We start from the raw sequence: 26,823 nt of genomic DNA on the forward strand, positions 1-26,823 counted from the left end.
AAAAAACTGTTCGTCTTTTGACGCGATCCACGAATCGATCCAATTTTTGGTTTCTTCGTAAGAACGAGAGTGCTGTTCGGCCAGGTCATGCGTCATCAATCGGAACAAGTAGAAATCAGAAGGGGCGATGTCAGGAGAGTACGGCGGGTGCGACAGGATGTCCCATTTCAAAGTTTCCAGGTATGTTTTCACGACCTTGGAAACATGTGTCCGAGCGTTGTCATGCAGAAATATGACCTTGTCGTGCTTTTCCGCGTACTTTGGGCGTTTTTCCTTTAACGCTCGACTCAAACGAATCAATTGCATCCGATAGAGGGCTCCTGTGATGGTTTCGCGTGGTTGCAGGAGTTCATAGTAAATTACGCCAAGCTGGTCCCACCAAATACACAGCATCAGCTTCGAGCCATGAATGTTTGGTTTCGCTGTCGAAGTTGATGCATGGCCGGGAAGACCCCACGATTTTCTCCGCTTTGGGTTGTCATAGTGTATCCACTTTTCATCGCCGGTCACAATGCGATGCAAAAAACCCTTCCTTTTTTGCCGTTGGAGGAGTTGTTCGCACGTGACAAGACGCCGTTCGATGTCCCTCGGCTTCAGCTCGTACGGCACCCAACATCCCACTTTCTGGATCATTCCTAAGTATTTTAAGCGATGGGAAACGGCTTGCTGAGTTACGCCCAATAAATCCGCAAGTTCCTGTTGCGTTCTGCAAGAATTTTCATCAAGCTAAGCCTCCAATTTCGCATCCTCGAACTTTTTTACGGGTCCGGGACGATCCTTGTCATCTACGTCATACTCGACATTTCTAAACTTTTGGAACCATTCCCGACACGTTCTTTCACTAATACAGCTGTTACCATAAGTTTCTACAATCATTCGACGCGCCTCAGCTGCATTTTTTCCCGAATGAAATGCAAAAAGCAACACTTCCCGCAAATGTCTCCTGTTCGGCTCGAATTTTGCCATTTTTGCGCACGAACAAAACAAAGCACAGTAAAAATAGACAAGCGAGGTGATGAAGAGTTGTTGACAAATGCCTCAGCTGTCTATGTAACGTTCCTGTTAACAATTTTTTACCGACGTGCAATGCTGACGCCACCTATGGGAAAACGGCGGTTTTCTATTTGTACTCCCAATAATAAGTCTTGATTACAAAATAAGTTTACAAAAGTCTGTTTACCCTGTAAACCTCTATCAAAATAGAGTAGGGTTTTGTTATTTCTTATGTAATCGATGCTTCCGTAACTCATCCTATAGTAATTTGGTCCTTCAATTCGATTACTAGGGGTTGATGCTGGTTTATTAAATTTGAAATTATTTTATTGCTATTATCTTCAGTTATTTTGTCTATTACGTCAAGGACAGTTTCAATTGGTTTGTATTTTATTTTGTCATTTGCTATTAAAGATTCAGATTCGATGTGAGAAGATTTTACAAATTTTATTGTTATAAAGCCCTTATGAAAGGGTGTATTGAAGTTAATTTTTTTCTGTTTATGTGAGTCTGAATGTTGTTTATAGCAATCTTGGAATTCATTTGCCATTTTAATGATTTTGTTGAAGTTTTCTGTGGATGTATATTGTATTTTATTATAATTAAAGTTAAACTGTTGTGGGATCTATTGTAATATAAGTTACATTTACCTTCTGAATATATATAGCTTTTAACGTCTAGTAGTGTTTTGTATTGGAAATGTATATCCTCATAGACTTCCGATGCTGGATACATTTTTCCTTTGTAACATGTAAGGAGTAGTTGTTTTAATCGATAACAATTTAGTTAATCTTCAGTCTTCTCCATTTTGTTTGCGTTTAACATTGTTATGGATTATCTTGTATCAATTTTTTTAGTTTATTTTTTATTGTATTCGTATTGTTAATTATTTCAAGCTCATTTGGTAATTTATTAAACAGTGTTTTGACCCTTATATAACTATTTTTGATACTTATTTGTTTAGATCTTTTTGGTGGGTTTAAGCAGTTATACCTGGTTGTCTTGCTTTTGTTTTTGTAAGTACGCCATATATCCATTTAAACCAGAAAGATCACTTTCGCATATCAGTTGAAGCTTGTCCACATTGCTTACAAAGGGACCACCCCAACCCGACCTCACCGATTTGAATGATTTTGGGATATGTTGTAGTACTTGAAAAAAAATTAGATACGTATTTTTTTTATCGGCCCACAAGGGCTTTCAAAGGGTGAAATTTATCCTCAAAATCAACCCCTAAAATCTTTTCAACCACATGCCTGATTGAAAGTCAGAATTTACAAATCTTTCAAACAAATCGATTCTATTTTGCATGATTAAATCCATGATGCTTATATTTCAGAAAAACGTTTGAAAGCACTTACATAGAAACACGTTAATATTTTTCAGCATCAAATGAATATTTTTCAGTAAACTCAACGTTAAAAAATTTCTTATAAAAAGGCGCTTTTAAGGACATAACATTTATACCGAATAGTTGCAACCCCCTTTTTAATAGGGGTAAATACACTATTTTTTGTACTGTTTTACGACATGTAATATAGTAAATCAGCTCGAGTGATTTAAAAATCGCACTGATAATGAGAAAATACCAAAATTAAATCGACATGTTTCCGGATTTAAAAAAAAATATGTTTAAGGGGTGTCTCACCCCCTAGAAACCACCCCCCGTCAAACTATCAGCAGGTTAATCCACCTAACCCTGGGATAAATAAGTTTAGTCGTTTGTTATTTCTTGAAATAATTTAATCCTATGCATGAACAAGCTATCTCAACTAACCAACCTGCCTCTAACCCACCAAACCGCCATAAATCACCCTTACCGAACCACATGCAAGCTAAGCCACCTAATCCTGGGAAATGCAAATTTAGTAGTTTGTTATTTCTTGAAATAATTGAATTTTACACCATAAGCGAGTTATCCCAGCTGAATCACATATCTCTTATCCACCTACCCCTAACCTATCTAACCCCCCACCCTTATAAACCACCCTTACCGAACCACATGCTGGCAAACCTTATATAAATAGCGAAAAATAAATATATTTCTTGAATAACATTCACGTTGCATAACAATATGTCCCAAGTATTACAAATGTTATGTAATAATTATTATTTTCTTTTCATTATAAATACAAAAAAGATAAAAATAATTAATAACGGCTTATAAATATAAGATTTGAGACTAAAATAAATTATAAATAATTATTAACTATTTTGATTTTTCGAAATTAATAATAACAGTTATAGTATCAGTTTTTTAAAATATTATTTGCATTGTATTAGATATAGCTATGTATAAAAGAGTAATAATAATAGTTATTATTTTTTAAACGTAAAGTTAATTCGTAATAAAGAAAAATAACATGTAATAAGAGATAGAAATTATTAATTTCAAAAGTGGAAGTTTAATATAGTTATTATTTCTTTTTTAATCATTTACAATTTGTCAATGAGAAAAGAAATTATCACAAATAATTGATTATATTAATAGTTATAAATAGTTATTATAGTCTCAATTACTATACTTATAAACTGTTAACTTTTTTTAATTTTCACTTGTGGTTTAGTTTACTTTTTGTTGGTACTTTACTTTGCTGTACACTTTATCTTATTTACAATTTTGTCTTATCAATGGCTCGAAGAAGATAAGTTATAACAAATCTACGCCCCTTACGATAATAAGACATCCGATACATATTTCATTATTCATAGTAGTTGAAGAAAAGTCAAGTATTTAAAAAGTTAAAGTTTTTTTATAGTGCTGGATTTATAAATAAACTTATTTCTATATTTACGTACAAATTTCCCGAACACGAAAATATAGTACATAACAAGAAGAAAAGTTTTTGTCTACTACGTAAGTATTTATGTCACTTATCATATATAATTTTATTCAAATATTTTGATTCGTAAACATGTGAAATATAACTGTTAAAAAAGTATGATCGAATTCTATCTATAGACTAGGTTTTCTTTTGTCTTTTGTAAAATTATTCAACTGCAAAAAAGAGTATTTATATCTTGATTTTGTTTTAGATTAAAACATGAAGATCAAACCTTTGAACGTAGTCAATTTATTATTAGCATATTTTCAAAGTTTACAAATACCAGATAGCGAGATTAATTTCAAAGAAATTAAATTGTCAGATAAGTTGAAAGAAATATTAATAGATGCTGTGTATGAGTTTAATGATATTGATATGATTGTTGAAGAGACGTTAGATTTTCATGAAGATTATAAAGTTACTGATGCTAAAATAATCGAAGATGAAGTTCAACATCACTTTCCTGATCCTGATTTTGCACCAACAAATCAGTGCACAAATGATGATGAAGAAATCACATTTGATTATAAACAAAGAGCCGTAGAATTTTAGAGGAGCGGAAAAACAAAAACTTAAAACTGGATACTGTACAACATAGATTCAAAAAAGTTTCATCTATAAGTCAACTTAAACGTTGGGCGAAAACAATTAATAAAAATGGAACTTACCGAGAAAAAATTGCGCAAATTTGCAAATATACGTTGGCCAATTCCATCTCAGATCATGCAGAGCTCCCCACACACCTGTCACCAAGCTACTCCAAAGTATTTTTTTATTGTTCTAGGTCAAAAATAAGAGGACCCGTATTTTTTCTTTTTTCTCTCAGATGCATAGTTCCGTCAATAATGCAATCGGAAAATGCACTGCTGAAAAGGGAAAATTGAGAAAATTTTTCCAATTAAATTTGGTTTCCTCAATATTTTTTTTATTTTTCGATACAATTAAATAATTTTTATGTCATCTATAATAGAAACGAAGTTCTTCAAGTCTAATTTATCAAAAATATGAATGTATGCATTTTTCGGGAGAAAATGCATGTTTTCGAAAAAGTGCATCTTGGAGAAAAAATTGTGTATCTCAAAAAGGCCATAATTTTTTGCGCTCAAATTTTTTTTATATATTCTTAGTACCAATACCTTCAAATCCATTCGATCAAAATTTGCTGTTTTTTCGTTATATCGCTTAAAAAAATTAAAAAAAAAAGTTTTACATTTTCAAGTCAAACGCGATAAATACATAGGTACAGCGAATGGAAATCAAAGCTGAGAAAGAAAGGGTGACGTTAAATTATCAACATTTGCTGATGCATATAGATTTTGCTGAGAATTGGTCTGTAATTTTGAAAAATCCAGTTCAAGGGAATCATTGGGTGAATAAACAGATTTCAATTTTCACTGCTGTTTGCTACATAGGCGGAATTACAAAGAGTTATACTGTAATTAGTGAAGACTTAAAACATGATTATTCTCATGCATTGGCAGCAATACAAATAATTCTTGAACATATAACTAGATACACACAAGAAACGTATGGAAATTCGATTGATTCTATAACTTTAGTATCTGATGGCGCTGCAAGTCATTTCAAAAATAGATTCCATTTAAATGAATTTTTAAATGCAAGTATGAGTAAAAAATGGATATTCTCTGCTACTGGTCATGGAAAGGGTGCTGTAGATGGTATAGGTGGTTTGGTAAAGCATTATGCAACAGTGCATAATTTACGCAGTACTGAATCTGATGCTATTCAAACTGCTAAAAGTTTTGTTGAAAATGTATCAAAATACACAACTTCTATAGAGCTGATTTTGATGGAAACTGCAGAGATAAACAATTTTCGTAGTAGTCAAATGGAGCAAAGACACAAATGCCAGAAATATCAGGGTATTCAACGTTGCCACATGTGGAAATCTGTTGTCTCGGAAGGGAGGAGCGAATGTATTATAGCTCGAACGGCTGCGCATCCATGGATTGAAGTGAAAAAAGATGAAAAAAAAAGAAAAGTACTCATAAGAAGAAAAACGAAAATGTAAACAAGGGCAAGAAAGTGAAAGTTGTATCTAAAAAAGTGAAGAGAGTTGTAAAAGTAATCAACTCAAACAGAAAAAAATGATCGTGTAATTTTACATTTCTTGCAGACATGATTGAATAAAAGTGAGTTACATGTTATTGTAGTTCAGTTATTAACCTACATAGTCGCTAACATGAATTCCTGAATGTATTTATCGCGTTTGACTTGAAAATGTAAAACTTTTTTTTTTAATTTTTTTAAGCGATATAACGAAAAAACAGCAAATTTTGATCGAATGGATTTGAAGGTATTGGTACTAAGAATATATAAAAAAAATTTGAGCGCAAAAAATTATGGCCTTTTTGAGATACACAATTTTTTCTCCAAGATGCACTTTTTCGAAAACATGCATTTTCTCCCGAAAAATGCATACATTCATATTTTTGATAAATTAGACTTGAAGAACTTCGTTTCTACTATAGATGACATAAAAATTATTTAATTGTATCGAAAAATAAAAAAAATATTGAGGAAACCAAATTTAATTGGAAAAATTTTCTCAATTTTCCCTTTTCAGCAGTGCATTTTCCGATTGCATTATTGACGGAACTATGCATCTGAGAGAAAAAAGAAAAAATACGGGTCCTCTTATTTTTGACCTAGAACAATAAAAAAATACTTTGGAGTAGCTTGGTGACAGGTGTGTGGGGAGCTCTGCATGATCTGAGATGGAATTGGCCCGTTTGATAATTTAAAAGCCGCTATTGCAGCTGGTACGATAGTGCATGATCGAGATATACGGAAATGGGCATTGCAAGCTCAAAAAATTGTTGGCCATGAAGATATAAAATTTAAGGCTTCTCAAAATTGGTTACTAAAATTTAAAAAAGCTCATAGAATAGTATCTAGAAAAATAAATAAATTTATTACCAAAAAAACATTAGAAAGTAAAGAAGAACTACAAACTAATGCTGATGCTTTTGTAGCTGATGTTAAATCATGTATACCAGAAATCGGCATTCCAAACTTTTATAATTCAGATCAGAGTGGTTTCTAATTAGAAATGCACTCGGGAAGAACATTAGTAGTTGAAATTATTAATTATTTTATTAGCAGGTGCAAAGTCTGGTACGGTCGGTTTCATCGACAACGCACAGTTATACAATTCAGCCAACTATATCAGCAACCGGGAAACTTTTATCACCACTTTTTATAGTATTAAAAGAAAAAAGTGGTCAATTCGGTCCCATAGTGGAATCTTCATTATTTAGACTAAAAAATGTGCATGTGGAAGCATATAAATATGGAAAATTAACGACAAGTTAGTATATTTTTGTTTATTATAATGCAATGACAAAAAAATGTTGACTCTTTTTTATTTTAGATCATTTTAAAATTTGGTTGAAAGAAGTCTTTTACCCAAATGTTTGACCTCAACCTGTACTTTTACTCGACTCCACTCGAGTGGACATTGCGATGAAGCTGTAAGGAAAAGGATGCCGACAAACAAAATTGTTAATATAAAAAAAATTCCCACAGGAACGAACCGGGAACATCCAACCACTCGATGTTTATGGATTTCGTATCTGGAAAAACTTCGTTCGACGTTTATCAGATCAAGTAATTTTGATGGACTATGAAATGAATCTACATTTAAGAAATAACATCGTAAAAATGCAGCCTCTTGTCCATAACCAGCTTTCTTCACCAAGATATACAAATATTTTTTAATACGCTTGCTATAAAAGCGGCTACATTGCTGAAAAACCAGCTAAAACAGATAACCCTGTTGATTTTAGTTTTGGAGATTCTTGCAATATACATTGCGAAGTAGAACCATGTAAAAATGTTGCTATAATACGGTGTGGTTCGTGTAAAAGATCATTATGTTTCAAACACTTTTTCGATGATTATCATTTCTGTAAGGAATTCGTTGAATGATACATTTTAATTTACCAATAAATAAAAAACAGAAAAAGATGAAAATTATTATGAAAAATCAAAATATATGTAGTATGGCGTACGATGGCTCTTACGTAAATATATTTATGTATCTACATAGGAATATAAATATATGTTGTAACGGGGTTGCTTACCGTTTAATTATTTTTATTACGGTGATCGCGTAAACGGGCTCGCTATCACCTATGTCAAATAAGAAAGTCGGAGAGCAAGAGGAAACGGGTGTCAGTCAACCAATAAATCTACGAATCTACAAGGAGTGGAGTCATTACGGAATAAACACGCTGAGAGCACTTGCTAATATCACGAACAGAACCTTTTATTGTCTATCAAATGCTACCTTAGATCGGCCCGCGTGTTTATGTTTACATCGGCGCTCGCTCGACAACAACATGCAGTGTCGGAACGCTCGCTGCTCTTTGTTCGTAGAGCTACTACATGCATGCTTCGGACGAATAATTAATTAAGCAGCAATCGTATCGCGACCGCGAAATTAAGCTGGCCAGCTTACCTTTATATTGCAGACGTACGAAGTGGACGATAACGAGTCGCACTGCGAGAAAACAGTCTGTTACAGTTTTGTCGCGGATCACGAACTCGCGCGCACGTGGTTTCGCCCTCGATGGCGAAACCTCTCACACACTTCCAAAATCACAGGACACAGCGCTTTCCCGCCGGCTCCAGTGTGTACTCGTGGCAGCAGCACGGCACCTCGGCAACAGTGGTCACTCGGAATCAGCCTGGTACGGACGTTCTGCTCTTGGAATTCGCCCCTGCGGTTCTTGTAGCGGTAGATAGCGTTAAGATTGCGGGCGAGCGTAATGATGGTCAAACCTTCACTGGTTCATTTTCAATCGCGCGCGTTCCGCCTGCTCGCGCGCCGAATACCTTCGTTTCATTTTTCGTCTCCCCAGTAGGTGCTGCCCCCGCAGGCAGCAATTAGGTTAGATTATTAGCGCTAATTCGACGTCTATCGTCACAATGTATAGATCTATAAATGATAATTAGACCTCGTGTTATTCTCGTGTTTATTTTTAAGAGATATTTCTCGCCATTTTGGTACTATTAAAATAAAATGTATTAAACATATTTTTATTTCTCATAAATTATGTTTGAGCTACAGATATATTTTATCAAATAAAAATGGGATACCCCACGCACGGTATAGAAATCAATTATTTTAAGAAAAAGCAACTGATAAACTAAATTCTCCCAAAGTTAGGTATATTAGCCTACATTTGGTTGAAAAGGGTGGTTTATGGGGGTTGGGTGGATTAGAGGTAGGTTGGTTAGTTGAGGTAGCTCGCTCAGGCGTAGGATTAAATTATTTCAGTTAATTGTTATGTCGCGACTACGTAGCCGTGACGTGTAGTTTAAGAGTGTGTATGATCATTCATTTATTAATAATTATTATAGTGACAGGAACTTACCTGGGTTTATTATTTCGAGTTAAATTGGCTGCTTAGCTCTATCTCGGCGAAGTGTATGTGAGGTCGGTCAGTAATGATGCACGAACACTCGATTCAAGTAATTATTTATTTATTCAAGGACAGAAATGATTTCTCAAAAATGACAATAGATAAATTGTACGTTATTCGGCCGTCGCGCGTCGCGAAGCAGCTCGTAAGAATTTTAACAAATTTTAATACTGTTGAGTAGTCGTGCGTCGCGAATCAACTGCCGAAAAGTCGAGTCTCTGTTTGGACATTGACTTTTCGGCCCATTTTAATGTGTTGAGTAATCAGAAAATCAAAATGTCGGGCGCCCCAAATTTTCGGACTACTCATCTTTTAATTTTGCTGAGTTTGTATTTCGTAAAAATGCCGTTCGTCGTTTATACATCATTTCGTTTTCAATCGATTGCTGATGAAATCAAAATGAAGAAATATTTACGTCTCAGGACGTAACAAAATAACAAACGACTTAACTCGTGTTTCCCAGGGTTAGGAGGTTTAGCCTGCTTGTGTTTCAGTAAGGATGGTTTATAAGGGTGGGGGTTAGATAGCTTAGGGGTAGGTGGATAAGAGGTATGTTATACAGTTGGGATAACTCACTTATGGTGTAAAATTCAATTATTTCAAGAAATAACAAACGACTAAAATTGCTTTTCACAGGATTAAGTGGGTTAGCCTGCATGTCGTTCGTTAAGGGTGGTTTATGGGGGTTTGTTGGGTTAGAGGCAGGTTGGTTAGTTGAGGTAGCTCGCTCATGCGTAGGATTAAATTATTTGAAGAAATAACAAACGATTAAACTTGTTTATCCCAGGGTTAGGTGGATTAACCTGCTGATAGTTTAACGGGGATGGCTTCTAGGGGGTGAAACACCCCTTAAATTTATTTTTTTTTAACTCCGGAAACACGTCAATTTAATATTGGTATTTTCTCATTATCAGTGCGATTATTAAATCATTCGAGCTGATTTACTATATTACATGTCGTAAAACAGTACAAAAATTAGTGTATTTACCCCTATTAAAAAGGGGGCTGCAACCCTTCGGTATAAATGTTATGTCCGTAAAAGCGCCTTTTTATAACAAATTTTTTAACATTGAGTTTACTGAAAAATATTCATTTGATGCTGAGAAATATTAAAAAAACTGATTTTAGGGGTTGACTTTCAGGGTAGATTTCATCCCTTAAAAAGCCCTTATAGGCCGATAAAAAAAAACACGTATCTAATTTTTTTTCAAGTACTACAACATATCCCAAAATCATTCAAATAGGTAAGGTCGGGTTGGGGTGGTACCCTTGTTAGTAATTTTTTACATGCATTTCCTTCAAACGAAAAATTACCACTGTTAGTAAAACTTTTATAGACATAACATTCTTTCGCCCATTTCATTGCACAATCTAGATATTGTTTATGCATGTTACTATAGAGCGATTGGCACAACCTAATAAAAGATGTAGTTCGGAAGGAGCAATTACTTCTCAAACTAATTGATAACACAGTCCGAAGAGATTTTTGCACAAGCAAACCATACATGGTTCCCCGAAGAATTTTTGGCGCTGAAACCGAATCCGGCCTCAGAATTTCTCCAACACGTCAGGATTTTGAGATATCCTAACCTAAATATGCGAAAATAGCGATTTTTGCCTATATTTGAGGTTATGTAGCACTACGACATTTTCTATACACAAAAAACTATAAACGACAACTTAAAGTAGCAGCCTAGTCCTTTTCAAATGCCGTTGAGTTTGCTCAAATAGCTTATTTTTTCTTTGAGATATTGTATTTTAAAGTTTTTCGATTTCATAAATATTGTACCTTTCAGAACATACTCGTACAGCTTTGAAAGTTTCAACGTCGAATTGTATGTTAAACGACTTCAATCAACTACTGTTCTGCAAGAAAATTAAAATATATACCATAGACAGGCTAATCTACCTTTAACCTAAATTATATTATTCCCACAAATCCTTACAACTCTTAAAAACCACCCCTGCCAACCCTCAAACAGGTTAACCTACCTACGATAAATCTGAGTAGAGCGAGTTTAATCGACTGCTTTTCTATGAGGAACGTAAAATCTTAACCAGATAGGCTTACCTGTTGTCTTCTTGATGTACTCTATCCTCAGAAAACACTACAACCCACAGAAACCCCCTCTACCAACCCCCAAGCAAACTATATGGTTTGCTTGTGCAAAAAATTAAGGTATTTTTGTAGGACTGTGTAATTGTTTGCATATAATAATGGCGAATGAGAAGAATTTGAACAATTTTTAACTTTGTTTGTTATACTTCCATAATTATACCAATTATTGTAATTATTAAGGCAACTTGTTACTGTTTTTGAATCACCATATAAAAGTAAATTATATTTTGTGACTTTACACCAAATACATGGACAATAGTTTGCATTACTTTTTAGTCCCATAATTACGTTACTAAGCTTCAAAACCGTAGTTATTGATCCTAGGTAATAACCTAGGTTATAAATTTATTTATTTGTAGTTTGAGTCATAAAAGTTTTACATTATTATAATTTTCTTGCATCGCTGGAATAAGCACAATGATAAATATTTTGTTGACTCCAGTGTCTTTTCACTTTCCAGAGTTTTTGAAAGCCTTCTTGTCACAGGTTTTTTTCTGATTTAGACTGAATAAATAACATAAATTTCAAAGAATCTCTACCACCGTCAATCCCAAGATTCAAATGAAAATCATAAAGGTTTCGTTCACTAATTATAATTTATATAAATAACTTTAAGTTGTTACAATCAATTGCAGAGTTTTGAACTTTTAATATTACGTAATTTTATACATTCTCAAAGTCACATGAATCTACATCAAAAAACTTATCCAAACTATAAGACTTTTGCATAATTTTTTCATAATCATAAGATTCAATAACATTGCTTCAGCCTATTTCTTTTATGAATTTTGATATATTTCGCACCCGCTTATGAGATAAATTTATGTCAATTTTTAAGTTGTATAAATCATCAGACGATATTTAGTTTACTATTTTTTCTTTTGGATTAACTGTAACAGTTACAGACTTCCCATGCTGTTTAGACAATGACAGTTTTATATTCGACTTTCCTTTTTGCGCATTTGTTTTATTTATTTTATCCTCTAATAGTAAAGAGGTTAATTGGTCAGATTGTTTAGATGCATTCTGAACATAGTTTGCATAGTTTTGCAGAAATGTACTGTTGTTGCAAATGTGACTAACATGAGATCAAAGTAAAACAATTAGCATCGCTTAACAGGCTTTACAAGTTTAAATAACGATGTTTATCAACTATTAATTTTATTTAAATTTCCTTTTCTACACCTTATTTCATTACATAAAATACATTCACACAGTTTATCTGACAAGTAACCCTATCCAACTATCACTCACCTATTTCAATAAAACTTGGCAGAGTGATAGAACATTAGAAAATATTAGATACGTGTTTTTTATACCGGTCCTAACTCAATTTTAGAGGTGAAACCTAACCCTATCAAACCACAAGCTGGCCAACCCGCCCAGCCCTGGTAACAGCGAGTTTATTTGTTTATTTTCGTAAAATACTTGAATTTCAAATCACAAGCCAATTAACCAACCTAACCACCTACGCTCTGACCCATCTAACCTCTAAAACCACTCGTACCAAACTACAAGCAGGCTAATCTGTCTAGCCTTGGGAACAGCGAGTTTAACAGGAAGTTTTTTAATAAAATAATTACGATGAGTCCTCTCGCGCCCCTCACATTCAGGGTGCTGGATTACCGTGAGTTTCCTCGTCTCTGATGTTCGAGGTAATGAATTACGTGAGTCTCTTCGCCTCTCATATTCTTATTACTCTTAACGTTGCCCAGAAACAACAAGGTGAACGTGGCAAAAATTTGTTCCCTTTGGGGTACTTAATTAATGTAAGTCCCGTCATCTCTCACAATCGGGGTGCTTGATTAACGTGAGCCCCCCTGCCTCGCACGATCAGGGTGCTTGATTAACGTGAGTCCCCTTGCCTCTCACTATCAGAGTGTTTGATTAATGTGAGTCACAAATCATTGAAATTTGGTTTGGCTAAATGGTTATTTTACGTATTTCTCATAGTAGTAAAGAATATATTATTCTGTAATTGCAAAAAAGTATTACATACACAGAGAAACAGTACACCATTCGCATTTTACAACGGCTATATTATTGCATTTTTCACGTGTGTCATTTACATATTTTAAACAAAAATCTACTGGAGTATCAACCTTCATTGGTTTTTTCTGAATAAAGCCACATTTACACCAAGCATACTTAAGACCAGTAGTTCTTGCAGGTATAGTATATATTTCGACTTTTTTAATGCCTTTATTTGTATCTGTGAGAACTTTTTCGGTCTGCCCTATCCTAAAGTCGACACAGAGATTACTTTCATTTGCAACAGCAGGTAAATAAATTTCTTCAAACCATTTCGCCGTCAGATTGGATTTCAATTTTCCTGATTTTGACATCTAAGCTATAATGTTTGGTGCTTTGTGCATAACTTTTGTTACCAAGGGTCAAAATTAACCGTTAGCTTATCGCAAAACTATTAACAGTGGAGATTTTTAAATTCGACCTGCAGAAACAATAGGTTGAATAGAGTAATTGAGACTCAACGAATTTAGGGATTGAGTAATACATTCGAGTTTTTTTGCACCTACAAATGATAAAGTCCTTCTAGCATGAAATTCAAGATTGAATCCGGATTGATCTGTATTGTAAATATTTTCTCAACCTAAACAATGAATTACTGATGTAACATGTTTGCCCCAAATTAAATCAACAACTTTTGTTAAAGTAATTATATTTTTATGAAATATAATTATATTTTAAAACGAGAGAAAATGATTTTTTATGGAAACAAACGTCTTTACTATTATGTTGAAAATAATTTGTTAAAAAATTATTTACGAACATTTTAATAACGTGAACTTTTTGATAACAGGTAAAAAAATTTTAACTAATAGCGGCCGGTCAAGCGCCGAAATCTCTAGTCTCAATCTTCTTTTATTTGTGTCTACATCGAAAAGATTAATTGACCATATATTAACAAATAACTTTTTAAATTTAAAATTTTTTTTGGGTTTAATTAAAACCGATCTACCGATATACACGATGAGAAACTCAAAATCGAGATGAGAAATCTTTTTCTTAATGCAGCTAGGTGCTTCCTTCTATACTTCATTTCTTTTGGCCAAGCGTTCCCTCTTATCGCTTCCCTTACTACAAAAATGTCTTTCTAGATCATAAACGCGTCATGCTACCATCAACGAAGATCACAAGCCATTATATATTGTCCTCACCTTCTAAAAGTATATACCGTCGTTGGTGATAGTCACATTTTACAAAAGTTAAATAATAATCGATGGCTTATTTAATTATTTCACGCCTTTATTAAAAGAAAATATATTCCATGAATAAATCTATCAAAGATAATAACAGATGATATATTTATCAAGCATTTTAGTATACTTCAGATACATTCGTAGCAAAAAAGGGGATGTAGATGTAAAGCTCTGGATACACTTAAGGGAAAAATTGAGTTTTACAAAAATTTATTTCATAAGAAAGAGTTAGATATGACGAAATTTTATGGCTAATATTATAGCTATATCTACAATTTTCTAGACAAACAAATTGTATTTATGCATTTTGTTTGTCTACAATATTGAAGACAAATAACAAAATGTGGAAGAAGTTATTTTAAAGGGAAATATTTCTTCGGAATAGTCTAGTTCCCTAAAAAAGTTTATCTCTTTGTAGTAATATTTATGTTAAAATGAATTTAGTAAAACTATTAAAACTAATGACTCATTTTTATAGAAGGATTTTAATAAGACTAAAATTTACAATACCTGAAATAATTTTGCAGCTAACTTCAATCCATCGTCATTTTCAAAAGATTGAGAAGATGCAACACAACTTTGTAAAGCTGCTATATTGAAGAGAACACAAATCTTTTCATATGCTAAAGTGGTTATAGCTGCAAAAATTAAAACTATTTGAAATGTTGTTTATTATTGTGTTCCATTAAGCCATCTTCTAATTATTTTAATTTCTATAGAAATAAGGTAGAAAGGAAAGAATTCATATGCCGATGGAAAATATTAGAATATTATGTGTTACAAGCGATAGAAATAGAACAAAAGGTCCAAGCCCTCGTCCTCTTCTTACGTACATGCTGGCTGTTCGCGGAATAGTTGTGAAAATTCTTTTGACTATGTATGCATACAGTGAGAGAGAAATACGGAATTTTATATATATTATACTTCACGATTTTTCCAACGTTTTTCACTTTTCAATGCCTAAAATTTAACATAAAATAGAAAAGTATACAAAAATTAAAAATTACGAAATAGAAAAAATTATAAATTGATAGATGAAACTTTAGCCTTTATCGAATTTCTTATATGTTATTTGATCAGAAACACAGTTTTAGCAAAAATAATGGAAATATCCTCAAGTTTTTTATCTGTTTTTATTGGATAAGTCAGTTGAATTAATAAATGACCGAATTATGCCTTTATTAATAAATAATGGGAGGTCAATAAGTCTTTACAAAATCCAAGAGATGGCGCTCGTCACGCTTAAATTATGATGTTTTTGGCAAGCAATACTACTAACTAGATATACAAAGTTGCAACTCGATTCATTAAGTCGTTTTTTTGTGAGCGTTGGTTGAACAAAAAGTTATTGGTTTATTTGAAAAATGGAAAAAACAAAGTTTCGAGCGGTGATGAAACATTTTCATTTGAAAGACCTACATCAAAAGAAATCACAGTTGCGTTGAACGCCGTTCATGGCAAGTCTGCCCCTGTGTTTAAGACCGTTTGTAACTGGTTAAATGAATTTAAACGCGGCCGTACAACAACAAAAGATGAACCTCGTTCAGGACGCTCCGTAGAAGTAAGTACGCCCGAAATGGTCAACAAAATCCACGATATGGTGTTGAGTAGTAGAAGATTAAAATTGCGAGAATTAGTTGAGGCCACAAGGGTATCAAAAGGTACAATAATTTCAATTTTGCATGAAAAATTGTGGATGAAAAAAATATCAGCAAGATGGGTGCCACGTTTGCTCACTGTTGAAAACAAATCAACCCGCGTGGTCACCTCGGAGGCTCTTTTAGCACGCATACGTTGTAATCCGGAAGACTTTTGGCGTCGACTTGTAACTGTAGACGAAAAATTGGTACACCACTACACTCCTGAAACCAAAGAACAGTCCAAACAATGGATTACCGCAGGAGAACCAGTCCCAAAGAAGGCAAAGACAGTAAAGTCAGCTGGCAAGATTATGGCCAAGGTTTTCTCGGATGCGTATGGAATCATCTACATCGACTACTTGGTCAAGGGTCAGACGATCACTAGACAATATTATGCGTCATTATTAGGTTAGCTGAAAGAAAAAATCAGAAAAAAACGTTCTCACTTGAACAAAAAAAATGCCTCTTTCTTTAAGACAATGCTCGAGTTCACACGTGTGCAGTTTCGATGGCAAAAATTAACGATTTGAAGTTCGAATTAATTGACCATCCACCATATTCGCCTGATTTGGCTTCCAGTGACTTTATCTTATTTCCTAACCTCAAAAAATAGCTTGCCGGACAACGATTCACGTCGAATGAAGAAGTCATTGCCGAAACAAATGCCTATTTTGAGGGTTTTCAGAAATCATATTTTTCTGATGGTTTAAAAAAACTGGAAGGCCGTTTAATAAAATGTATCGACCTTCAAGGAGATTATGTTGAAAAATAAAAAAAAATTACATACTCAAAACTTTTTTTTTTCTTCTTTTTGTAAAGACTTATTGACCCCCCCCCCCCTCCCTCGTATTATATTAGCCCATAATGTTATACAAAATTGAACTTGCGCATTTAACAATTTCGATTACATTTTGTAACGATATTCGTTAATTGTCGCGCGGATTGATCAATACAGCGAGCATGCCCACGAGGGCAGCACTGACTGGCATGCATGTCGACACATTGCGGCATGCGCACGGGCAGAAGTGTGACGAGAGAGAGAGAGAGAGAGAGAGAAAGAGAGAGCCTGGTGGCTTTATTTTTTTTTATTTAAACTTTCGAGCTAGCTTCGAACAAGACGGCGTGACCGGTACGACAACGTGCTATCAGCTTTGGTGCTGAGAGAAAGAAGAAATGAACAATTTCAGGAGCTATGACATAGCTGATGACAGGGACACTTGAGCATCGCACAACATATTTTTCACGGGATCCTTCAGAGAGTATCCGGTGCATTGGTTTTTTTTTGGCACTGGTGAGTCAGTGCAGCGTGATTCGCTCAATTATACAGGTAGTCTATCCAGCATTCGCGTCCATATTTACGCAAATAACTTGATATTTTTCTTTGTTATTATGGTGGAGACGTGGTAGCTAGCGGACGATCTCGCGAAAGATCGTCAATTAATGCACACCGCGATCGTGGCGTCAAAAGCCCAACCCAAGATAGTACCCACTACGAGATAAGCGGTTAACACTTTTTAATCGCAGACCGGCGATATTTGTTGAAAGTATAATGACTAGAAAGCGAAATAAATCTCACCGGAAGCAAATACTGTAATATTAAAGTAAACGTAATCTTCTTGGCTAACTCATCCCTAAATCCATCTAGCGCACGATCGAAGGTATTATTCGGCGCCGCGCTTTTGCCGCATCCTTCTAGTGAGTGAGTCGGGAAACATCTCCTCTTGTACGGAGAATGAGCGGACGGTGACCCAATCAAACGCAATCAATGGGAAATCCAACCCTTATAAGATCGACCGCACCGTGAGCACAGTGTACTAAATCATGCACTATGGAGCAGAATCGCGCGTGTCACGTAGGACAGCGTGCATCTACGTGCGACCAGTACACAATATCTCGTCCACATAACTAACCTTGTTACATGGCGCGCAACGTAAAATAAGGAGTTTAAGACGTTCATAATTATACATGGTGCTTAACGTAAAATAATACATTTAAAGCGTTTATGATAGTATATGACGCCCAGTATTAAGTGTAAAGCACATAGATACAATGCGTTCGTATTATTCAGTACACATCAATCTGAAACATTCCTACCACGGTTAGCCAGTGAACAACGTTTTAAGTTAAAATACAGTTTTTGCGAATGCGGACTAAAAATTCTTGAAAATTTAACGCGAAATCACCAATACCTTTTAAATGTTATCAAATACTTACTAATATTGCACCTGTTGATCTGGGGAAAAATGCTATAACCGACAACATTTAACACAGAATAAACACGATACTAGTCGATATAAATCGCGCATGCCGATAAAATTAAATATTTTCCGAGTTCTTGGCATCGGCGACGCGAGTCGGCTACGTGCACTATCAACCGCTTACGGCACCAGCTAAGTATTTCTAATCAAATAATACGACGTTGCATTCCAGTGTTAATGATTGTCCTTGATAAAACTGAGTACAAGCGCTGCAAAATAATAATTTCGTTTATTCTTTATTACACAGGCCGACAGAATTTGACAAAAATATTTTACCAAGAACCCGAGTATAGTTTTCCGAAGGTTTTTTGCGCGCTGAATCCGAATCCGAGGTCAGAATTACTCTGGTGGCTCCGGTTTTCGAGATATCCTAACCTTAAAGTGCAAAAAACGCGATTTTTGCCTATATTTGAGGTTATGTAGCAAAGAAAAGAAATTTTTTTTCAAAAAACTGTATACATCAAATTAAAGTATGAGTTTTCTTCTTTCAAATGCCGTTGAGTATGCTCGGATATCTTTTTTTTTCACGAAGTTACACAAATTTGAAAATTTCAAATTTTATGAATTTAAAAAGCACCACATCATTCAGCACAAGCTATCTAACAAGTAACCATATTAAAGAGCCACTCACCAATTTAAACCAAACTTGGAAATATGACAAAACACTAAAAAATATTGTGAGCATCGTGCTTCTATTTACAAAATGCTCTCTTACGGGTAGAAACCACCCCTGCCAACCCCTAAACAGGCTCACCCACATATCCCTGGGTAGAGCAAGTTTAATTAACTGCTTTTTGATAAAAAAACTCATTTTCTAATCACAGGTATGCGTACTAATATGATCTAGATAGGCCTCATCCCCAAATACCTCCTCAACCCTTTAAAACCAGCCCTCCCAACCCCTAAGCAGGCACACCCACATGACGCTGGGTAGAGCAAGTTAGCCAAGTGCTTTTTATTTCAAATTTGTGTAACTTCGTGAAAAAAAAAGATATCCGAGCATACTCAACGGCATTTGAAAGAAGAAAACTCATACTTTAATTTGATGTATACAGTTTTTTGAAAAAAAATTTCTTTTCTTTGCTACATAACCTCAAATATAGGCAAAAATCGCGTTTTTTTGCACTTTAAGGTTAGGATATCTCGAAAACCGGAGCCACCAGAGTAATTCTGACCTCGGATTCGGATTCAGCGCGCAAAAAACCTTCGGAAAACTATACTCGGGTTCTTGGTAAAATTTTTTGTCGGCCTGTGTTATTTACCGTCAGATAAATAATAAATAGAGTAAACGACGTCATATTGATGTTTTGATGTTTTTGACTGCAAAATTGGTGTCTGCGTGCAAATAAGTTCGTTCTAAAAACTAAAATAAACTTTTTTACCATCTATTTTCTACTAAAGATTTTTTTATCGCTGCGTATCTAGTTTAAAACGCTACAAAGCAACAAGCAATAGTATGATATTGAAATGGGTTGATTATTCTTAATAATCTAGTTCTTAAAAAGCTTTCACGTAATGCAGTTCATTCGTCTTATAATGCATTTATGTTTCATGTATAAGACTTGTTGCAATGAAATGAAATGTTTACCGTACTAAATTAAACCATGCTACAAGTTCTAATTAAATTGTGAACGTCTTTGTTTTTCCTATTTGCGCAAACAAAAAAGAGTTATAAGAATTACAGTAGTTTTATTGATCAAAGTAGAGACACAATTAAAAATTGAAGTTACTGATAGATTGCCAAATGTTCTCTGCAGTACATGTAAAGGGAAAATATATAGATCAAGGACTAAAGGAGATTTATAAGAAAAATATACAATTTTCTCAGTATTTAAAGGGCAAATTGTTCAAACCAGACTGAAAAGCAAAAGTGTCTGTTATTGTCATCTGCGAAAAATAAAAAACTTCCAGTAAATAAAGCACAATTGAAAAATTTGACTGGTTGTTTATTTGCTAATAAAACAAATAACGTTATAGTTTTTTAAGAAATGTGATAAGTGTTATTTGAAATAAAGCCAGATCGCGGTCATGTGTGTTCTTCAGGAAGTTATGTTGACGATATAAAAGATGTTATTGATTATGTAAGTAATGGAATAACTCTAGATATAGTTGTGTATATTCATTTTATGTTAGTAGATAAGTTATGGCGGTTCTAAAACACTTGAGAGCTTCTCATGATCCCTGTTTTAGATCTTCCACAAAACCAAATGTAGTTATTTATGAAAAAAAAACTGTATTATGGTTAGTTAAGATTATGATTATTATTATTATTATTATTATTATTATTATTATTATTATTATTATTATTATTATTATTATTATTATTATCCAAAATTGCAATAGAAAAGTAGAAAATTTACATATTATTATAAATAGCGCAATACGTGTTTTTGAACCGTCACAGGGTTTTCACGAAGGCGGATGCAGTTATTTATGAAAAAAAACTGTATTATAGTTAATGAAGACGCCCCTATTCTAAAATTGCAATAACAAAAGATAAAAATTTATTTATTAGTATAAATAAAAAAATGACAATGCTGTTTTCGCACTAAAACAGCTAGTGTTTTAGGCTGTATTATTTATCTGATAAACCTGTGAGAGGAATCTTATCCCTATTGTAACGGGGTATTTCTTTCGGGGCGCGAATAGAAATCTCACCCGTTAGAGAAATGATGTTCCTTGCGTTGCGAGGATGACCGCCACCTCGATCAGCTCGTTCGGATCAGCTCGATCTTCTGGCCTCTCGCCCTAGAGCCCGAGAAAGCCCACATGTGGAGGACACGTGGGGCGATTCCGGATTGTCCAGGTCGGGCAGGTTCTGTTATGGGCGATAGAAGAGGAAAACCAAAGGGAGTTCGAAAGGAAAAGTCTTAGCTAGTTCTCGAAAGATTTACAGATTTATTTTCCTTTACCGCGTTAGATCATACAAAGGTAACGCCGCGGCCGCGAGATTTCGCAGGGTATATCGCGCTCGCGATGAGAAAGAGAAAGATGCGCACTATCTAATTTCGCTTTCTGTCCGCGCGCACTTACAATTAATGTCGGGAACTTACGCTGCGGGGTCGAGTTGCTGCTGCCAAGGGTATCCTCGATGGTATTCGCGAGTTCCGTCGGCTTCCGGCCCTTCCTCGCGGCACGCCTTCCAGTCAAGGTTTTCTCTGCCCGGGTTCGCAGTTGCCCGCGATCCTCGACTGTTGCCTCAGATCGCTCTGGGCAACTGGCAGTAATGGGCAGCGAATGACCTTTTCCTGGGGCGTGATTCTCAGCGACCTTAGAACCACCGAGTCTTCGCGTAATATCGGTCGGGAAGCTCCTTCAATGTCCAATGCACTCACTCGCGCTTTTCTTGCCCGCAGGTCCGGACTTGACTAATCGTACGCATTCCTCACTCCTGTGTCGCGCACGCCGGCCGGCGGCCTAATCGCTCTCTTTCCCCTTCCCCTTATTCCTACAGCCCCGTGCTACGCACGCCTAACACGCGCTGGTCGGCGCCCTAATCTCTCTCCTCTCTCTCTCCCTTTTCCGCTCGTTCGTCTCGCGGGCGCTTCTCCTTCTCTGATTTATTTTTACGGGCCGGCCTAAAGGCCTAAAGGTGACGTAAACGTCACCCCACGCGATGGAGGCACTTAGGCTTTACCCTTAACGAGCGACACTGGTTACACTATTTATAAAATTAGTGTTAAAATTTATTTAATAAATAAATTATTATATAAGGAGTGTGCATAGATATCGTTGAATCGAATTTTACACTATTTAATGACATTTATAATTACCTTTAAAAAATAAAAATATATAAATGTATTATTTAAAATATATTTACAAAAATAAACATAATTAACATTAAAATACATTAAACTAAATTTAAATAAATTTAAATAAATATTTTGAAAAACAGCTAGAGGTCTTCTTTGTAATGGTGTTGGTTGTGGTGGTGGTAATGATGGCGATATATTCTCGCTGAAGCTAGTTTTCCGCAAGTCAGCAAGAGCAGCAGTACGAGGAGGCCAGTTTTCCAGATTTGTCTTAGCAGGGCCGAAGAAAGGGAGCGATCGCCTGTTTGTGTCGTTGAGTCGAATTATCTTACATTTTTTTCTCTGCTATAGCATCAGGAAAAGCTCTCGATAATTGGAGAGAAGAGCATGAATCGGTGGGACAGCACTTCAACGTGTATCCCACCGAGTCTGTCTCATGCGTAACACCCTGCTGCTGCGCATGGCGATATCTTCGGCCTTACGCACGGCAACAAACTTGTTATGATGGGAACTTCTCCCGTGATTTCCTCAGCACGCTAGACAATCTCGGCGCGCAGAAGAAGCCAAAGCGAAAAGCTTCAGGCTGTAAAAAAAAAAAGAGAATTATAGTACTTTATATATATATATATATATATATATAAAGAAAACTTACATTTATCTCTATCAATTGCTGCTTTTTATGCAGCAGCTTTTGCTTCTCTATCGCCAGCTTAATAAATTTCGGATAGGAAGCAAAAAGTGACAGCGGGAGATTAACCTTAATCCGACTATATAGTACCCCGTCTATTATTGGAGATCTACAAATTGGGAATCAAATACTGATCCCCCTAGTGGCTATTCCATGGGAAGAAGAGGCAAGATCATCTTCTCCAGAATAACTATTATTATCTGAAAAAGAAGGAAAACTTTATATTATACATATTGTAACCGAGGAGGTTAATTAACAAAATGTAAAATTTATTTAAGCACAAACTCCCACGATGCAGAGCTAACCGCCGATCCGTTAAACACGTATAGTTGTACGTGTATCCGCCTTTACATCAGATGATTCCGTTTTGGTGTTTTCTTTCCAACTGGGTTGAACTCACTTTAAGTCACTTGACTTTTAACACTCGATGTATCGTAGGTGTGAGTGACTTTATGCCTAATCCGCTTAATCCCCTAGATGAAATCGGATTAAAACCTAAGCCTTTATAAATCGCTTAAGCTAATAGGAAATGAAATGACGTAATCGGCGAATAAAATTAACTAACTTTAATCAATAAAAACTACAGTCTTTTATGGGTCGAAAGACTAACGCACACAAATAGGATTTACAATGAATTATTAATATTTAGTGAGAGAGAGAGAGAGAGAGAAAATTCGAAAACTACCGCGAAACTAACGCTCGGCGCGAATACAAAAAGATTCAATATCGCGATTAACAAAATACTTCCGAACGTATTTTGTCACGCAATAATAAAGGGAGGTACACCTACCCTGCGGTGCAATTACGGTGATCAGCCGTAATTGTTGATAAAAAAAATCAACTGCCGATGTCCTCCAATTGATAAGCTGCGCTGCCTCACTCTTCAATCTGCTGCAATTTACTGCTGCTATACTGCTGCTGCTTGCTGCTTTTTGATGCTTCTTTGCCACTCACGCACGCACACGTATCAAAAATGTCCCAGGAAACTTTAATCGAACGGCGAAACACAGTGCAAATCGAATTGGCGGTATATTCGCAAAAGTAGCTGAGGCTTAACTGCCTATTTCAAACGCTCGCGTGTCCTCTCTCTCTCTTAATCATTCGAACTAACGCGCGAGTAACAGAATCGCGAACGGATCGATTAATTGAATCGACTACCGTTGCAGCCCCCTCCAAGTCCTGACTACCCGGGCAGGACGAATACCCGCGATTCGCCGCCATCAGGAACCTGAAAAAAAGAAGGAAAGGAACAAAATAAATCTAAACTTCCCTTCTTTATTATAGCTACTTTATTAGCCCTCCAGGGCCTACATCATCTTTTGGCTACACCTGGCGCGCGATGTTTCGGGTAGCGCCAGTGTGTAGCATTCTTCGGGCACCGCTGGGAGTTGGACATCCCAGGCTCCCCGCATATATAGCAGCCCCTCAATGCGATCGGGATTGAGCAGCCTCCCAATTTTGTGGTACCTGCTTAGCAGATCGAGGGGACTGCTGAGCGTCGACTCCCTGGGAGGCGGTAATGGTGACGCCTCCCACCGTGGCGGCCGTACGTCCATCCTGCGACTTGACCACGATTGTGGTGTCAGGAGCCATACGCCCGTCCACATGGACCGTGAGCATCGGTCCAGCGCCAGTAGATCCCGGGGCTCTCTTCTCCTGAGCCGGCGCCGAGAGCACTGCGGGGGAATCCTGTCCGTTGTCTACCCGCAGCAGGGCCGCTCCGTAGGCCCTCTGGCGTTGAGCCACCTCTGCCCACTCCCCGAGTAGTTCTTCTGCGCCCTGGCGGTTCATGAAGAATCTCATGTGTTTCTACACCTGAGACTAAAGATCCTTTGCGAACCGCCAGGCACTCTTCACCTCGTTAATCCCCAGACGTACCTGTCTGAAGTCGAGGAGGAGAGTGGGCTGCTTCGAGATACGGGGGTGGTTGCAGACCCACTGCGATGCCCCACAGGTGTCCCTGGGTCCTGGGCATTGGCTCGCTCTGTCCAACGTCTGGGGTACGCCGGACTTGAGGGTCTGCACCCCTGGTTCACAGTGGACTTGGGACGCTTGACCTGTTCCTGGTCCTCTGTCTGGGTACAAGCGTCCCTGGAAGCCTTCTTCGGGGCGACCCACGATGCGTCCCGGAAAACGTCTGCCATCGATGCGTTGTGGCGCTCACTTCGGGTTGTCTCCTCGAACTGAACCCTGGTGAAGCTCCGCAGATCTTCTATTAACTACGTTGCATCAGGGTCCGGCTGCAGATCTAACAACATCTGCGTGACAACCTCGAAGGTCTCTTCTTCCACAACGATTCTTCGGTCCATCTGTAACATCCAAAACAAAAAATCTCGGATGAAACTCCCTGCGCGAAGAAAAACCCTATCAAATGCCGCATCCCACCGAAATATGCGTTCCCACGCTATTCCTTGCGGGAACGTCTTGGCCCTCGTCGGTTACCGTTCGGGTTTATCGGCCCAACCGTCCTTTGAACGACGGGCACGGTCTTTCGAGGCCTACCTCTCCCTCTAGATTCCTTGAAGGCAGAGTTGTTGCCTCCTGTTTGACTGGTGACCGTCTCTGGGACCTTTCGAGGTCGACCTCGACCTGTCTTGGTTAGGGCAGATACCAGCAAATACGACGTCTCAGTGGGATCATTATCTACGGCCGTGGGGGCTGCTAATTCGATCTGCTCGCTCGATAAATCCCTCCTCGGATCGTCGCACGCGTTCGCGGATTCGTTCGCCTCCAACGGTTGTTCCCTTTGCGGCAGGCGGGGATCGATGACTTGCTCGCTTTCCTCTTCATCACCCGGATTGTAGTACGGCTTAAGGTCTTTGGTATGGAAGAGCTCGGGCAGGATCTCCAGCTGATTGCCAAGTTTGTACGTGTTGGAACCACAAACCTCTTGAATCACGTACGGACCAGCATATTTCGGCGCCAATTTGGCTGAAATGCCTTGGACTGCTGAAGAAAGAATCCTGTTCCTCTTCCAAACCCAATCTCCGTCGTTAAACTCGGGTTGCCGTCTCTTCCGGTTATAATAAGCCGCCTGACGCGCAGCTTCCTCCTTTGACTTGGAGTTAGCCCTCTCCCATAAATTAGGGAGCTTATCCATATGTTCAGCCCAATCTACCACAGCTTGACCCTCCGAACACTCAAGGGCCTGCTGATCTTGAGTTCTTCTGAACGTCAAAGGAGGTACCGGGTCACGCCCAAACATGAGTATCGCAGGACTATATCCAGTGGCGCTATGAGTTGCCTAGTATAGTTTTTCTACGCCCTGGTGGTCCATGAAGCGTCTCAGGTGCTCCTGTATGAATCGACCTCCTGATTCTTGAATTCGGTTCTATTATCCGACAAGAATACCTCTGGCGCGCCAAACCTAGTGACAATCCTCTCGTGTAATTTCCTTGCGATTATCCTCCCATTGGCTTTGAGTATCGCAACGCACTCTACCCAACGAGTAAATAAGTCTACAAAGAATAAGATATACTCAAAACCTCGAGAGCTTTTGGGAAATGGACCAGTGATATCACGGGCCATCACCTGCCAGGGTCGTGACACTTGTCTACGACCCATTAGCCCGCAAGGTGCTCTTTGTTCCACCTTGCACTGCTGACATACCGGGCAACTCTTTACGTAGTCCCTGACCTGATCATACATCTTAGGCCAGTAGTACAAGCGCCTAGCCCTGGAGAACGTACGCTCTCGTCCTTGATGTCCTGCCGTAGGAGCATCATGGACCACCTGGAGCACCTTTTCTTCTTAGGCACCGCAAGCTTCCACGCTTCATCGTTGCCGATGGACCCTTCACCGTCCTCATCAGGCTGATAGTGATACAGCCTCTCTCCCACTACTTCCAAGTAGGGTAAGAGTGTGGGTCTTGACGTAC

General features: G+C 37.1%; 1 protein-coding gene across 5 annotated transcripts in view; it reads right to left on the reverse strand.

Moving 5' to 3' along the window:
- Window positions 1-26,823, reverse strand: part of LOC131663161 (apoptosis-linked gene 2-interacting protein X 1) — a 1,103,979-nt gene that overhangs the window by 869,982 nt on the left and 207,174 nt on the right. For 3 of the 5 annotated variants that reach the window (XM_058933370.1, XM_058933344.1, XM_058933353.1), the window contains exon 4: window positions 15,119-15,261. In XM_058933370.1, coding sequence (XP_058789353.1) covers window positions 15,119-15,261 — 143 coding nt within the window. The remainder of the gene's footprint in view (window positions 1-15,118; window positions 15,262-26,823) is intronic. The other 2 variants (XM_058933362.1, XM_058933379.1) reach the window with 1 other exon arrangement.

This window comes from Phymastichus coffea, unplaced genomic scaffold, assembly GCF_024137745.1.
Source record: "Phymastichus coffea isolate CEN01 unplaced genomic scaffold, Cenicafe_Pcof_1.1 PCOF00002, whole genome shotgun sequence".
NCBI lineage: Eukaryota > Metazoa > Arthropoda > Insecta > Hymenoptera > Eulophidae > Phymastichus > Phymastichus coffea.